Source organism: Neovison vison, chromosome 8, assembly GCF_020171115.1.
Source record: "Neovison vison isolate M4711 chromosome 8, ASM_NN_V1, whole genome shotgun sequence".
Taxonomy (NCBI): Eukaryota; Metazoa; Chordata; class Mammalia; order Carnivora; family Mustelidae; genus Neogale; species Neogale vison.
Window position 1 is genome coordinate 105,044,520 of NC_058098.1, and position 15,133 is coordinate 105,059,652.

General features: G+C 39.5%; 1 protein-coding gene across 4 annotated transcripts in view; it reads left to right on the top strand.

The window, feature by feature from the left end:
- The window catches only part of KDM3A (lysine demethylase 3A), a 52,335-nt gene that overhangs the window by 18,552 nt on the left and 18,650 nt on the right, over positions 1-15,133 (top strand). For 3 of the 4 annotated variants that reach the window (XM_044261568.1, XM_044261569.1, XM_044261571.1), the window contains exons 8-11: positions 1,448-1,611; positions 3,488-4,008; positions 9,389-9,593; positions 13,129-13,343. In XM_044261568.1, the coding sequence (XP_044117503.1) occupies positions 1,448-1,611; positions 3,488-4,008; positions 9,389-9,593; positions 13,129-13,343 (1,105 nt within the window). The remainder of the gene's footprint in view (positions 1-1,447; positions 1,612-3,487; positions 4,009-9,388; positions 9,594-13,128; positions 13,344-15,133) is intronic. The other variant, XM_044261570.1, reaches the window with a different exon arrangement.

The window sequence follows — 15,133 nt, forward strand, 5'->3', positions numbered from 1 at the left end:
CTGATGCTTGGTGGAAGTGAGCCTGGAGTGAGCATTTTGAAATGATTTGGCAGTTCAGCTTTGGGTAGGGAATTGTTTTATAGGTGATACCAGAATTCTAAAACAGAGTCAAAAAAGGACTTGATTAGGACTAAATTTCTCTAATATCCTCAGTTTAAGGATTAAGAAACTGAGTGCCAGAAAGCTAAAGTTGACCGTCCCAAGGACATTCTTAGGATAGCCAAAGCCTCCCCCGAAAAATGTTTTTTTGGGGGAACAGTAGGTTAATATGTAACCGTAATTGAGTTGACAAATAATATGTGAACTGATAGTTTTGTATTTTAAAATAATTTGAAGCATGACAAAACTTTGATAGTGATTAAGTAAATTCTTATTTTTCAAATGTTTCTATTTAACACACATTAGGCACTCTTCAAGGCTGCCAGGGTTAAATGTCCGAGAAAGATTCATGAGTGACTACATGTAACTATACTCAGAATTGTGAAGTTTTAAAAACTTACCAAGTTAAGGTCAGGTTCTACCTCAAATTTTAGAAACAGATTCTTAGAAGATGAAGAAATTTTGAAGATTCTTCAGGTTGAGTTTGGTACTAAGGTAAATGTAAAGGTCATTGTGGAATGAAAGGGTTGCAACTGGGAAGGGCACAGGACTTAAAAGAAGTGCGTACAAAGAGGTGGGTGAAGAGAGGGAATGATTTCTCCTGGTTTAGCTTGAGGCTGCCCATGTGGAGTTGAGTTTAATCTCTTCCTCCTTTTTCCCTGGTGGGAAAGAGTAAATTGGGAAGGTGTGGGGTCCATTTGTTATTTTTTTGTGAAGATACAACTGCGTGAAAAGAGAAGGTGTCCCAGCTCTGTCCCATAGGATTGTCATGACTTGGTATTTTTTGCAGCTTGGAGTGGCCTTTGTGACTTGAAGAGCCATTTAAGAGCAAGAACCATGGTTCTCAACCTTTACTGCATTGTAAAGGCTTCTCTTGGTACCCAGTAGGCACCACTGCCTGCAGGAGTCCTAGATGGTATTGTCTCCTGCCAGCCTGTGCAGTAAGTGCATGGTAGGCACACAAGTAATGCTGAACTGAATGCGTGTGAAGCTGCTACCATCTGAAGACTGTCAGTTAAAACTCCCTTTTCTGCATTGCATTGTTAAAAGAGTTGCCACACGACTGCATTTTCCTGACATAATGAGTCAGAGGTCTGTAAAAGATCAGCTGGTGATCTTTCAAAGGAAGACTCAAGTTTTGTGAAAAGCTGGCATGATTTATGGAACAGCCTTTGGATAGAAGTTCTTAATTTTGTGATTTATCACTTGTTCTACTGTCCTGTTCTTTTTATTTGCAAATGGTATTTGTGCTTATTTAATACTAAACCAAGCAAATAAATTTGAATCTTGCTAGGACTTCATAACCAGGAATTTTCCTTTTACTGTCTGTTGGTTTGGTATCTTCTAGGCCTCTCCCAGTATGTGTCCTGTGCAGTCTGTTCCCCCAACAGTCTTTAAGGAGATACTGCTCGGCTGCACTGCAGCAACTCCACCCAGTAAGGACCCAAGGCAGCAGAGCACTCCCCAGGCTGCCAACTCGCCACCTAACCTTGGAGCAAAAATTCCTCAAGGGTAAGTAGAGTTGTTTGTTAAAGGTGCTCAATCGTAATAAGAGGAAAAAATGATTTTAGCCGTGGTTCATCATGTGTGAGCTTACCTCTGCCCAGGAGCTGGTGTTTCAGAGAGAGATGGTAGTGCACTACGCTTGGTAGAATGACTGGTCCTTCATCATATCTCAGGTTGTCCAGGGAGGTTTTTCATTAGCGTTTTAGAATTGGTCATGTGCCTTCAGAGGTAAAAAAGGTGATAGGCATACAGAACAATGTGGAAAATGTTTTTAAAAAATGAAGGAGTTGTGAGGAAAGAGCAACTTCTTGATAAAGTGAGAAGAGTCCATTGGAATGCTGTAGACCGCTGAAGAATAAATGTCTGCTTTAAGGGAAAGGGAGCAGGTTGCATGTATGTGGAAGACTGTGGTCAGCGGAGTGTGGAGAACAGGAAGACATGGTGATAGTAAGTGTTCTTAGCAGCTCAGACCTCAAATACAGGTGAAAAGACGTGGCTGCAGAGAAAATAAGTCTGGGAAATGAGGATGCAGTAGCCATAGGAGGAATAGGTTGCTAATTTTATAGGTGAAGAAAAGGAGAGAGAAATGTAAAGTGTAACCAGAGATTGAAAGTGGCTACAAGATTACACAGACAAGAGTTTTAAGGGAATACTCTCTCTTGGAAGAGGTGGGGCCTGTGTAGGTAGTTGATAAAAAGCTTAGGATATAGGTCAGAAAGACAATGGTATGGGAAGGTGGGTTTGGGGCACCTGGGTGGCTCAGTCAGTTAAGCATCTGCCTTTGGCTCAGATCATGATCCCAGAATCTCAGGATAGAGCCCCACATCAGGCTCCCTGCTCAGTGGGGAGTCTGCTGCTGCCTCTGCCCTTCCCCTGCTCATGCCCCCTCTCCCTCTCTCTCTCAAATAAATAACTAAAATCTTAAAAAAAAAAAAAAAAGGTGGATTTGGAAGAGCGCTGCTGTAAGGGGGCCAAGTGGCTGAGCACATTGGTTAACTGGGAGGAAAGTAGGCTATCGGGGGTGAGCTTGGAAGGTAGCCACAGAGCTGTTAGATGGAAGGAGGAGCTGTCTTCAGAGTAGAAAGAGGGAATAGTAAGAACAGTAATGCTGTATACTCAAGTCTAAAGTGAGTACTTAAAGAAATTCTTGGGGTACCGAGACTGGATCAGTTGGTGGGGCATGTGACCTTTGATCTCAGTTCAAGCCCCAGTTGGGCATAGAGCTCAAAAAAATTGTTTTTTCTTATCAAGGATGAAATCTTTTGTTAGAGGCATGGAAAAAAAAGTTATTAGGGAAAAAGGACTTTGTGTTTTGCTGGGAAACAACTTGAGGATGAATTTCAGGGAAACGAAAGTTCTTCAAGGATATATCCTCTGTTAGGGTAGGTGATAGAAGGAATACCAGATCATCTGTGAACAAGCAAGTAATCAACTGGCGCTTCAGTTGCTTTGAGTCCTGATCACTGACCAAATAAGAATGGAATTACACAGTGTCAGTGTCAGGGCTGGTTACATGTTGTTCACAGGCTGGGTTTTGTGCTACTGGTGGTTTTGTTCCATTTGATGCTCAGTTTGTTTGGTTTTGTTTGAGCTAAGGTTCGTTACGCTGTGATATATAAAACTAACTTGAAGTAGTGAAGGGTTTATGAGCACATACACATAGGATTTAGGGTTGTATTTTCCTGAGTGTTTTAAGATGTTTTTGCAGAGCCATTGATTATTTTTAACTCCAGCTCACAGGAACCTATCCTATGTTCTCTCATAACATTAGCTTTTTTTTCTCCTTCATATTGGTTGCCTTAGGGTACCAAACAATTTTTTTGAAAGGTAGAGGAGAGGCAAAAGAGACCTAGATGCTAGTTTTTCATATTCTCTGTTTCAGATGTCATAAACAGATTTTACCAGAAGAACTTTCTTCCTCTCTCAATACAAAGCCTGAAATACTGAGAACAAAACCGGACATGGTCTGCAAAGTAGGATTACTGTCTTCAAAGTTCTCTCAGATTGGAACAGAAGACTTAAAACCCCTTAGTGAACCAAAAGGTAGCTGTACCCAACTGAAGACCAACAGTGATAAGGAAAACAAATTGGAATCTGTTTCTCAGTCATCAACTGGCCTTCCTGTGGAGTGCTTACCTACAAAGCCTTCTACAGCAGAGCTGGAAATTGCCAGTACTCCTGAACTGCAGAAGCACCTAGAATATGCACCTTCCACCTCTGATGGCCTTTCAGATAAGCCAGAAGAGAAAGCAGGTGTCAGTAGTAATAGCCCTAGTAGTTGTGTGGAAAAGAAGTTGATAGAACCTTCAGCTTTAGGATGTCTGTCACAGAATTTGAAGGAATCCTCAGTAAAAACAGATAATGAAAGCTGTTGTACAAGAAGCAACAATAAAATCCAGAATGGTGAGTGTTTCTACTTGTCTTTATTAGTAGAAGGTAAGAGATGGTAGTGGGTACATAATATATTTTCTTACCTTATGAGAAAATAATGTGAAAATGACTATAGAAAAAGTTCAGACATGGGCACGTGGGTGGCTCAGTTTGTTAAGCAGCCAGCTCTTTATTTCGGCACAGGTCATGATCTTGGGGTCCTGGGATCGAGTCCCGTTTTGGGCTCCTTGCTCACTGGGGAGTTTGCTTGAGGATTTTCTCTCTTTCTCCCTCTCCTCTTCTCTGCCCCTCCTCTGGCTTGTGCACACTTGCACGCATACACATGCTTGCGTGCTCTCTCTCTCTCTTTCATAACTAAATAAATCTTTAGGAAGAAAAAGGAAAAGAAAGTTCATACAATTCAAAGGAGAAAGTAACCTCCCAAAATCTCCTCAGAAATGATTACTGTTAATATCTTGGTGTACCTGGTTCCACGTATATTAGAAGTACAGACAGGCTATTAACACAAATAGGTTTAATGCCAACAGTTTTACCTTGTGAATTAGTATAGGTGTCTATGAACATTTTAAAGGCTGCAAGGATTCCATTATGTATGCATTTATCAGATGACTTAATTGGTTCCCGTTAGAGTGGTAAAGAGGTGGTTCCCAGTTTCTGGTTGTAAAAAAATAGTTTTGAAACAAAACCTAAAGTAATCTGATGATTATTTTTATTTTCAGTTTCTCACTGATTTTTGTGTGATAGAAGAGATGGAGGGGCGCCTAGGTGGCTCATTCGGTTAAACATCCAACTCTTGATTTCGGCTCAGATCGTGATCTCAAGGTTGTGAGATCAAGCGACATTTTGGCTCTGCACTGGGCATGGAGCCTGCCTTGGATTCTTCCTCTCCCTCTCCCTCTGCCCTCCTCTACTCCCTCCCTACCTCTTAAAAGAAAAGAGAGAGAGAGAGATGGAAGAGATAATTGATACTTAATGCTCATGCAAGTAGTTCAGATCTGCATTTTTTTTTTCAAGACTTATACCACCATCTCTAGAAAAATGGCTTTTGGTTAAAGATTTTAAGGACAGACTCAAACACTGGGCAGAGTTTCTTCGCTTAAGGGGATGCCCTACTGCACTCAGAATTTAAGAACTGTGTACAAGCATACTTGATTTTATTGTGTTTTGTATTTTGTTTTATTGCACTTTGCAGGTACTGCTTCCTTGTTTTGTTTTGTTACAGATTGAAGGTTTGTGGAAACCCTGTGTTAACCTAGTCTCTCAGCACCATTTTCCCAACAATATTTGCTCACTTGTAATCCTTTTGTCACATTTTGGTAATTCTTGAACTATTTCAAACCCTTTCATTATCATTATATATTATGGTGATTTGTGATCAGTGATGTTTTATGTTACTGTTGTAATTATTTTGGGGCACCACATACTACACCCATATAGGATGACCAGCTTAGTAGATAAATGTACATTTGTTTTGACTGCTCCACCAACCAACTATTTCCTCATCTCTCTCCCTCTCCTCTGGCCTGGCTATTCCCTGAGACACAAAAATACTGAAATTAGGCCAAGTAATAACCCCACAGTGGCTTTTAAGGGTTCAAGTGAAAGGAAGAGTTGCACATCTCTCACTTTAAACCAAAAGCTAGCAATAATTAGGCTTAGGGAGGAAGGCATGTCAAAAGCCAGGGTAAAGCGAGGCTTGTCATGCCAGACAGCTGGCCAAGCTGTGAATCCAAAATAAAAATTTAGGAAGGAAATTTAAGGGTACTAGTCTAGTGAACACAGGAATGATAAGAAAGTAGAACAGTCTTACTGCTGATACAGAGAAGTTTTAGCAGTCTGGATGTAAGAGCAAACCATCTCCAACATTCCCTTAAGCCAGAGCCTAGTCCAGAGCAAGGCTGTTACTTTCTTCAGTTCTCTGAAGGCTGAGAGGTGTGAGGAAGCTGCAGAAAAATTTGAAGTTACCAGAGGTCAGTTCATGAGGCTTAAGGAAAGAAGTGTCTCCATAACATAAAAGTGTGAAGTGAAGCAGCAAGTGCTGATGGGGAAGCTGCAGCAAGTCAGCCCAAGATCTAGTTCAGGTCATTCATGAAGATGGCTACACTACACGACAGATTGGAAGAAGATGCCAGCTAGGACTATCATAGCTAGGGAGGAGAAGTCAGCACTTGGCTTCAAAGCTTCCGAGAACAGGCTGGTGGCTTTAAGATGAAGCAGCGTCCATTTACTGTTCTGAAAACCTTATGGCCTTTAGCTCATGCCACATCCACTCTGCCTGTGCTCTGTAAGTGGAACAGCAAAGCCTGGATGACAGCATGCTTGTTTACAACAACATGGTTTGCTGAATATTTTAAGCCCACTGTTGAGGCCTACTGCTCAGAAAAAGAAAATACCTTTCAAAATACTGCTGCTCGCTGGCAATGTCCCTCTTCACCCAAGAGCTCTAACGGAGATACACAAGATTTGTGTTTCCATGCCGGCTGTGCCGTTCTGCAGCCCATGGGTGAAAGAATAATTTTGTATTACAAATCTTATTTAAGAAATACATTTTTTAAGACTATAGCTACCATAGATAATGTTTTTTTTTGATGGATCTAGGCAATTGTACACTTACTAGACTGCAGTACAGTGTAAATATAACTTTCATATGCACTGGGAAACCAAAAAATTCATTTGATTTGCTTTACTGTGGTACTCGCTTTATTGAGATGGTCTAGAACCGCATCTGCTGTGTCCCCAAGATATGCCTGTACTCTTCAGAGGAAATGCTACACTGTATTTTGTACTATTTCTGTTAAGCTTGAGGATACATTCCACTGATGGTAGTTAATACGAGTTCACCTATTAGAATTATTAGAACTAAATGGCTTTGGTATGTCAAAAGGTTCAGAGCTATTACAGTTTAAAAATACCTTTGATAATTGTCAGCTGTGTGGGAAAATTAGCATGGATTTTGATAGCTTTTAGAAAACTTAATAAAAAACACTATGCACTTGGATAAGTAGGAAACAAATGTATCCACAATTTAGCTTTTACTTGGGGCCTCTGAAGCTAGAGAGGAAATGGATAGATTTGACTCTTGGGCTTTGGATGCAGAATTGGAGGACTAGGAAAACCTGTCTTGGCCTAGTAATACTTCTAGCCCAGCTTCTACATTCTTGGGCTTGAGTTGATAGGGCTGTTAATTTGCATAGAATTAATTGCATAAGATTATACTTTTCCTCTTGAATTACGTAACTCTCCAAAGAAAGTGAATATTCATAAGCATATTTCTGCTCTGTTTTATTACTCTGTTTGAGTCATCAGGCCTTACATTCAGATAGTTTTTGAGGCAAATTAATATTATGTAAAGAAACAGTAAAAATTCTACATCGATAAGCACATTATAGGTATGTAAATGAGTTACAGAGTCTTGCTTTTTATATGTTGTACAACTGTATACTGTATAGGTGAAGTTATTTTTAGAGAAATTAAAAACCCAATTAAATGTACTGGTGTATGCTGTCTACTGGGATGTCTGAAGAGGGAGTGTGATCAGGAGCTCTACACTGTGTCCACTGGTACTGTTTATGGGTTTGGAAAGACTTGACTGGAAGCTATTTTGTCCCCTGTGTCCTTCTCCAGTTTGGGGCTAGAAAACCAAAGCAGTCTGAGGATCTAGTCTGAAAAACAGCTGTCTTCTGTTCGGTAGATTTGTGACTCCTCAGAAGTTGACATGTCTTTTTTCCCTTGGTCTGCTTCCAGTTTGTGAGAATCATTGACTGGGTTAACTATTGCTATTCTCGATGAAGAGCTAGATTTACATAGTACAACTTGCTTACTTAAAGATAATGCCTCTTGTAAGTGAGGGCAGACCCGTAACCTTTTGGACTCTTTGCCAATGGTTTGTGAAACCTGGTCCAGCCTAGAGGGTGATGTTTTTTTTAGCATCTGAGTGATTTAAATGCCATCCTTGAACTGCTGGTCTCTTTATTTTCTGTTCTTTTTTGCTGTACCTTTTTTTTTTTTTCCCCACTATAACTGACTAAGAATGCTTAAGGGGTCATGGCAAGATAGCATCCATTTAGCATTTTACAGTGTGCTCGGGCTCTACTTTAAAGGGAGGTAAAATGGGACGCCTGGGTGGCTCGGTCAACAGTTAAGTGTCTGCTTTAGGCTCAGGTCATGATCCCAGGGTCTGGGGATTGATTCCTGCATTGCACTGGGCTCCTTGTTCAGCAGGGAGCCTGTTTCTCACTTTGCCTGCTGCTCCCCCTGCTTGTGTGTGTGCATGTACTCTCTGACAAATAAAATCTTTTAAAAAAATAAAAGAGGTAAGATGAGAATACTGCTAAGGTCATTCTTAAAGATACTTATTTTATTTAAAGCCTTCTTTGCTTTGAGGTCTTTCTCCACAACTACTGACCTTTTTAACAGCTCTCTCTCGGCTAGTTCCCCAAAATTTGTTTATTGGGTTTTGTTTTTGTTTTTTGTTTGTTTGCCAAAGAATCCACATACCTGTTCCCTTGGAGGGAAGGTCTTTTCTGTTGGTTTCATATGAAATACTCCTCAAGGCTCTTGGTTTATAAATAGATTCATTTCTGTGTTGTTTGGGTTGTGGCAGCTGACACAAAGATCAGTCTTTCCTGTTGAATCTCTACTTTTTCTCCACTTTTTCTTTAGAAACTGTGTTAATGTTTCAAATTCTCCTACCCATTACAAGTTAAAACTTGAAACATGCCTTTACTTAAAATCATAATCCTGTCTTTAGTCACTGCCCTTCATCCTGAATGGAACATATGTGTGAAGGAAATTGAAGAAATATCAAGGGTCAAGTGACACCTCTTGGAAGCATTTGGAAGATAGCTCTCATTTTATAGACCCAGGGGCCTGTGTGGGAAAGCTGTTTGGTGTTACTATGTTTAGAATGGTTAGCTTTTGCACAATGCTCTAGAAAATACACTTTGTGTGTTTTGAAACACAGTCTTTGAAAAGTGACAGAATTGACTTGCACACAGATGTCTGTTGAGGTGAACCTATCTCTGTGCATTGTTAATGTTGCAGTGAGTCTAAATATCTGATTTGAAAAGAGTCTTCCTAAAATATTTTTCTGATCGAGGATTGTGAATAGAAGTGTACACTGCCTTGGAATTACGAGACTAGTTGGTGAATTTGGGGTTTTAAGTTGCCTTGCTAAATGGATTTACCAGATGAGAATTATTTTATAAGCGAGTAAAGCTTTCCAAATATTCTGATGGTTGTTTTATGTTAAGCCAGCTTTAGAAATTACAGTTGAATCAGTATTTAAGGAGTTCTCCCTTTGGGAAAGCTGGCCTTTGGAAAAGAATTCAGTCAAATGTTGGGGTGGCTTAAGAATTTGAGGTCCAATTTCTTTAATCTTCTTTTTTTCTAGCCCCCTCCCGGAAGTCAGTTTTGACAGACCCTGCCAAACTCAAGAAGCTGCAGCAGAGTGGCGAGGCCTTTGTACAGGATGACTCCTGTGTGAACATCATCGCACAGCTGCCCAAGTGCCGAGAGTGTCGCTTGGACAGCCTCCGCAAGGATAAGGAGCAGCAGAAAGACTCACCAGTGTTTTGTCGCTTCTTTCACTTCAGGAGGTGAGGCATTTGGGGAAAAGCTCAGATAATCTGGATCTTAATAGCATTTTTTTTTCCTTCCTTTTCTATCAGCAGTAAATCTAGAACTACAGAGGGTGAAGATTGCATGTTTACTCTCTGGCTTTGAGCGTCTAGATCTTATCCCATGTTATTTCCTTCTCAATCTCCCTTTCAATTTGTTTTTAAAGTAGAAAAGCCTAAATACACAACATTCTTTTCCTGAAACTAACAAACATTATAGAAAAATGCTGAAATTTCTTTAAAACTCACTACAAATGAACACAACTTTTCAGTGCATTTTAGTGTTTCTATGGTTATAAAATTATTTTCAGGCATACTTAACTTGGGTATATAGTATATATTGTGTTGGATCTTAACTTTCTTCATTACTTAGTAAGAACCCCTTGGACATGTTAGGTTTTTTCTGCAAAAACTTTGAATGACTAGGTAGGAACCCATAACAGTATTTGAAACAAGTTTACTTAACCAATTTTCTTATTGGGGTTAAGATTATTTTGTTGTTTTTGTCACTAAAAATAATTCACAAACAATCATCTCCTTGTTCCCATCTCTCATTGTTTACTTTGGAAGGATTACTGGAAGTGGCATTACTGGGTCAGAAGCCATGTGTGTTTTAAGGCTTTGATACATATGTTCTGCCAAATTGCCCTACAGGAAGGTTGCACCTGTGGCCAGGCCCTCTGGCAGCATTTAAACATTCCTGTCTCTGTACTTTGCCAGCAGGAAGAGGCATATCTTTTTTTAAAAAATCTTCCTTAATTTTATAGGCAAAACCTTTCATTTTTATGTTTTGTTAAGTCAAATTTTCCCTAAATTCTTCTATCATTAGTGAAGAAAAAGGCTGTTTTTTCTTTTTGGTCGTCACCTATTTTTTGATAAAGAATCAGTGTTGTTCTGCATATAGGTTAACTTTAAGTATGATTCACTTTCTCAGAAGTATAGATACTTTCAGACTTGAGTAGTCCTAATGATAAACAGAAGTGTTGATTTGAATTTCTTTCTATTCACCTCCCCACCCTTTGGTTTTATCAAGATTAAGGAGTGCTGAAGAACTGAGTTGAATGCACAGGTATTTTAGGCCATTGATTATATCTGTTCTGGTAACTTTCAGATTTAGGCTCATTTTAATGAACTGTAGAGGTTTTTAGATGATAGTTTGCCCCATTCGTTCCTGAGTAAATTGCAGAAGCACCATGATGAAATGTCTAGTATTTAGAACTATAATAACAGCTAGCATGTTAGCATACCATTATATTAACATATTTTGAATAACATGTGGTCCAGAATAAGTTCTAATGAAGGTTAGTTCTACTTTCTCTCTGGAGAATTTTTTACACAGGTAAGTGTGTTAAGTGTTAAGTGGGTTCTGACGTATATATGTATATATTTTTTACAGATTTTATTATTCATTTATTTGACAGAGATCACAAGTAGGCAGAGAGGCAGGCGGAGGCGGGAGAGGGGGAAGCAGGCTCCCCGCCGGGCAGAGAGCCTGATGTGCGGGGCTCAATCCTAGGACCCTGAGATCATGACCTGAGCCAAAGGCAGAGGCTCAACCCACTGAGCCACCCAAGCGCCCCTCTGACGTATATTTTGTAGAGAGCACAAAATGTTATGCTTTGTAGAAATCTGGTCTGTCTATTCCTATTACACATTTGGTTTCTTTATGGTTCCTTGCTCTGAAAGGTATAAGCAGACTGGAGGGGAGAGATTGTTTGATTTTGGTTTTAAGTGGCAGAGGCCTTTTAAGGAGGAAACAATTAGTTTTTTCTTTCAGATATTACTAGAACTTTTTTTAAACCACTATTTTGTATCCATCTAGAAATCACTGATTTTATGACTTAGCTGTTTTCCCATTTTTGACCTCTTCAAAGAGGAAACTGTCTTTGCTTAATGTTGCATAGGAGAAGCCAGTCTAGTGGAAACTAGAATGAATTCACCACTTTGGTAAAAAGAATGTCATAATTTAAAGAATAGAGCTTCTTTTTATCTCCCTGATTTTTAGAGAGTAGGTATCAGCTGTCATTGGCCTCCTCCTCAAGTTTGTTTCTTATTAAATTCTCCTGCAGATAAAATAAAACGGTTAGGGTCTTCTACTGAAGCCCAGTTGCCAAATCCTATTTGCCATCTCCCCCTTTGAAATAGCTTTCAAATTCATTTTTTAGTATTAAAACTGTCTTAATTTGGGCTGTCAATTAAAAATTTGCATCTCTCCTTTGGACTGATTGAAATTAATTTGCATCTGTTAAGCAACTCCCAGTATCCTTCCAGTTCATTCTACACTCTTCTGGACAAATGATTTGTCTAAAGTACAACTTTAGGTATGTCTTACAGGCTGAAAGACTTGGTAGCTGGCCAGGGACCAATGGAGAAATCAAGATCCCTGCATTTTTCTTTCTTTTGTATGAAATACAGTTTTCTTGACTTGCTTTTTTTTAGCTAATGTCTTCCTTTTTTAGTAATGCCACTCTTAATCATTATCACTACCATGAAATCTTACTATTAGTCCCACAAAACTCACAGTCAGTAATTCTCTGGCTCCTATAAGATTTTTTTTTTTTTTTTTTAGATTTTATTTATTTATTTGACAGAGAGAAATCACAAGTAGATGGAGAGGCAGGCAGAGAGAGAGAGAGAAGCAGGCTCCCCGCCGAGCAGAGAGCCCGATGCGGGACTCGATCCCAGGACCCTGAGATCATGACCTGAGCCGAAGGCAGCGGCTAAACCCACTGAGCCACCCAGGCGCCCCTCTGGCTCCTATAAGATTTAATGATCATTATAATATCTGTCATATCCTACCTACTTCACATGTATTTTATGTCTACTTCTGTGTCTCCAGCTAGATTGACATGTCAATATGAATGAATTTTGGAAAAATTCAAAACCAGTACTTAGGAAAAACAGGTGTCAGAGATGTTGAAAGAGAATCTTGAGAAAGTATTCTGCCTTTTTGCTCCACTTGAGGTACTTAGGTCTGTCTGAATACGGCCTCTGATTGCAGAAGCTTACACAATAATTGGCAGCTAGGATTCATATGGGTGCTGAATTCCTCATGGATCTACATGGTCATGGCTTCATTGACTGTCTAGGGTTAGCCTTCTTTTGCTGAGTGTTACTCTTGAAGGAGTGGTTGTATTAAAATCTGATCAGATTATCTATTACCTTCTATACGTTTTCCGTTTTCTTCTGTGGTGACTTGTGATTGTGCTTGCTATTACATCCCAAGTCTGGAAGGTTTGATAGCTGCCCCTGGAGGCAGTATGATTTGATCTTGGTTGAAGTGCAAAACATCTCTCCCCTGCTTTCCTCCCCATGTCCTCTGAGGAAAAACTTGGAAATTTTTAGATTTTTTAAGTCTTTCCACTGACATTGCCAAGTAGTAACAATTGACTGTGATTGGCCATGGAGATGATAGAAAACTGGGAAGGAACTTGTTGATTTAAATTGTAACTACAAGATGTAAATCAACTTTGTGTGTATGTAACAAACTTTTTTTCCCCTCCACTTCCTCTAGGTTACAGTTCAACAAACATGGTGTGTTGCGGGTAGAAGGCTTTTTAACACCAAACAAGTACGACAGTGAAGCAATTGGCTTGTGGTTGCCTTTAACCAAAAATGTTGTGGGGACTGATTTGGACACTGCAAAGTATATCCTGGCCAACATTGGAGACCACTTCTGTCAAATGGTGATTTCTGAAAAGGAAGCTATGTCAACTATTGAGCCACACAGTAAGAGCATCTCTTAGGGGGTAGGAATTTAGAGTCCAACTTGATTTTGTTTCTAAATGACACCCAAGTTCTAACTGCATGGGTTTCATTTGTATCCAGAAGTTTGGATGATTTTGGTATAATGAGGTTGCATTTTCCCTTTTATAACTGCCTTTTGGTTTTATCAGTCACTGTCTCTGGGGTTTATTTTGGGGTAGTTACTACAGGAGTGAAACTCCTTTGTTGTTAAGAAAGGTGAAAGTAAGGTAGTGGTAGAATTTGCACAGCCTTTCTCAGTGTGGGCTCATCAGAAGGGGAAGAGGCCTTAGGTTGGGTTATTTTTTTTTTTTAATTTTTTAAGATTTATTCATTTGACAGAGATCACAAGTAGGCAGAGAGGCAGGCAGAGAGAGAGGGAGAAGCAGGCTTCCCACTGAGCAGAGAGCGCAACTCGGGGCTCGATCCCAGGACCCTGAGATCATGACCTGAGCTGAAGGCAGAGGCTTTAACCCACTGATCCACTCAGGCACCCCCAGGTTGGGTTATTTTTAAGACAAATGTTCATAATCAGGAATGCATTTCAGAGAAAATAGAACACACAGGCTCTAGACCTACTGAATCAGAATCTGGGGAGCTGGTTCACAGGCATGAGAATGAGAACAAGCTCAGGTGAAAAGGATTCCCTTTAGAGTCAGGGTTTTAACAGGATACATGGAGGTTCCACCTGGGTGAATGTCAATGTCTTCTCCTCTCTAAGAGCAGTTATTTTTAAAGTCTTAGGCGTCCTTCCACATTTTATCTTTCCCGAATGGTTGAAACTTAAAAGTGAAGCCTTTCATTTCTCCTAGGTATCTTTTCAGACTTTGCATAATCAAATATGTTTCAGTACAAGCTTCCATACATACCATCTTGAGAATTTTGGTTGTAGGTACCAGAAACTAATTGAAACTAGCTTCACAAAAATAATTCACTAGATAGGTATGGATATTGTTGAATTTCCAAGTCTGCAGAATGGGAACACAGGCATTCTGAGGAGCAGGAATTCAGAGCTAGAAGGAGAATGGAATCGTCAACTCTGGGGGACAGCCAAAGTCATGAGCCAAAGTACTTGGCCACAATAAAGAGTAGCTATAGAATCACTCTGTTCTGTTGGAGAAGAGACTCTGACAAATCAAGGATCTTACTGAAGTTTTTTCTCTGTAATCTTTTATTTAGAATGAGTGACACTGTTTTCTGTTTTTAGTAGAGATAAAGAGTTTCCTAATTATATACATTTAAGTAAGAGTAGTGAGGTTAAAGAGAAATTCTTAAGTAACTGATTTTAGAAGTTACTTAGGTAGGTATTATATAAGTGAGCTGCAGTGTAGAAACACTTGGGATATATTAGTAGCTTCACTCCTGAATTAGCAGGGCTTGTTGTAAGCAACTGATGTTTTTACTTTATTCAAGGGAAGTTGTCTGAATAATGTACAGAAAAAGGTATAGATAGTTGTTTTTTAAGAATATAATTAAGAAACTCTGTTCTTAAAGATTTAAATAGGATTACCTTTCCTTCTCGCCTATCCAGTTCCTCTCTTTCCTCTGTGACAAACTGGTCAGTTGAAGAGAGGAACTCACTGTGAATGATATTGACGAATGTACTGTAAGATGTTCCTAGAGGGCTTACTCTCTGATCCTGAGATAAGGAAGCAGGTGTCAACCTTGATATATTTATCCTGCCTTTCCAATGACATATAATTGTTAAATGGGTGGCTAAGAGATCTAAGAATATCTAATAGTCTAATCCAAGTAACTAAGGGAAAGTTCACAAC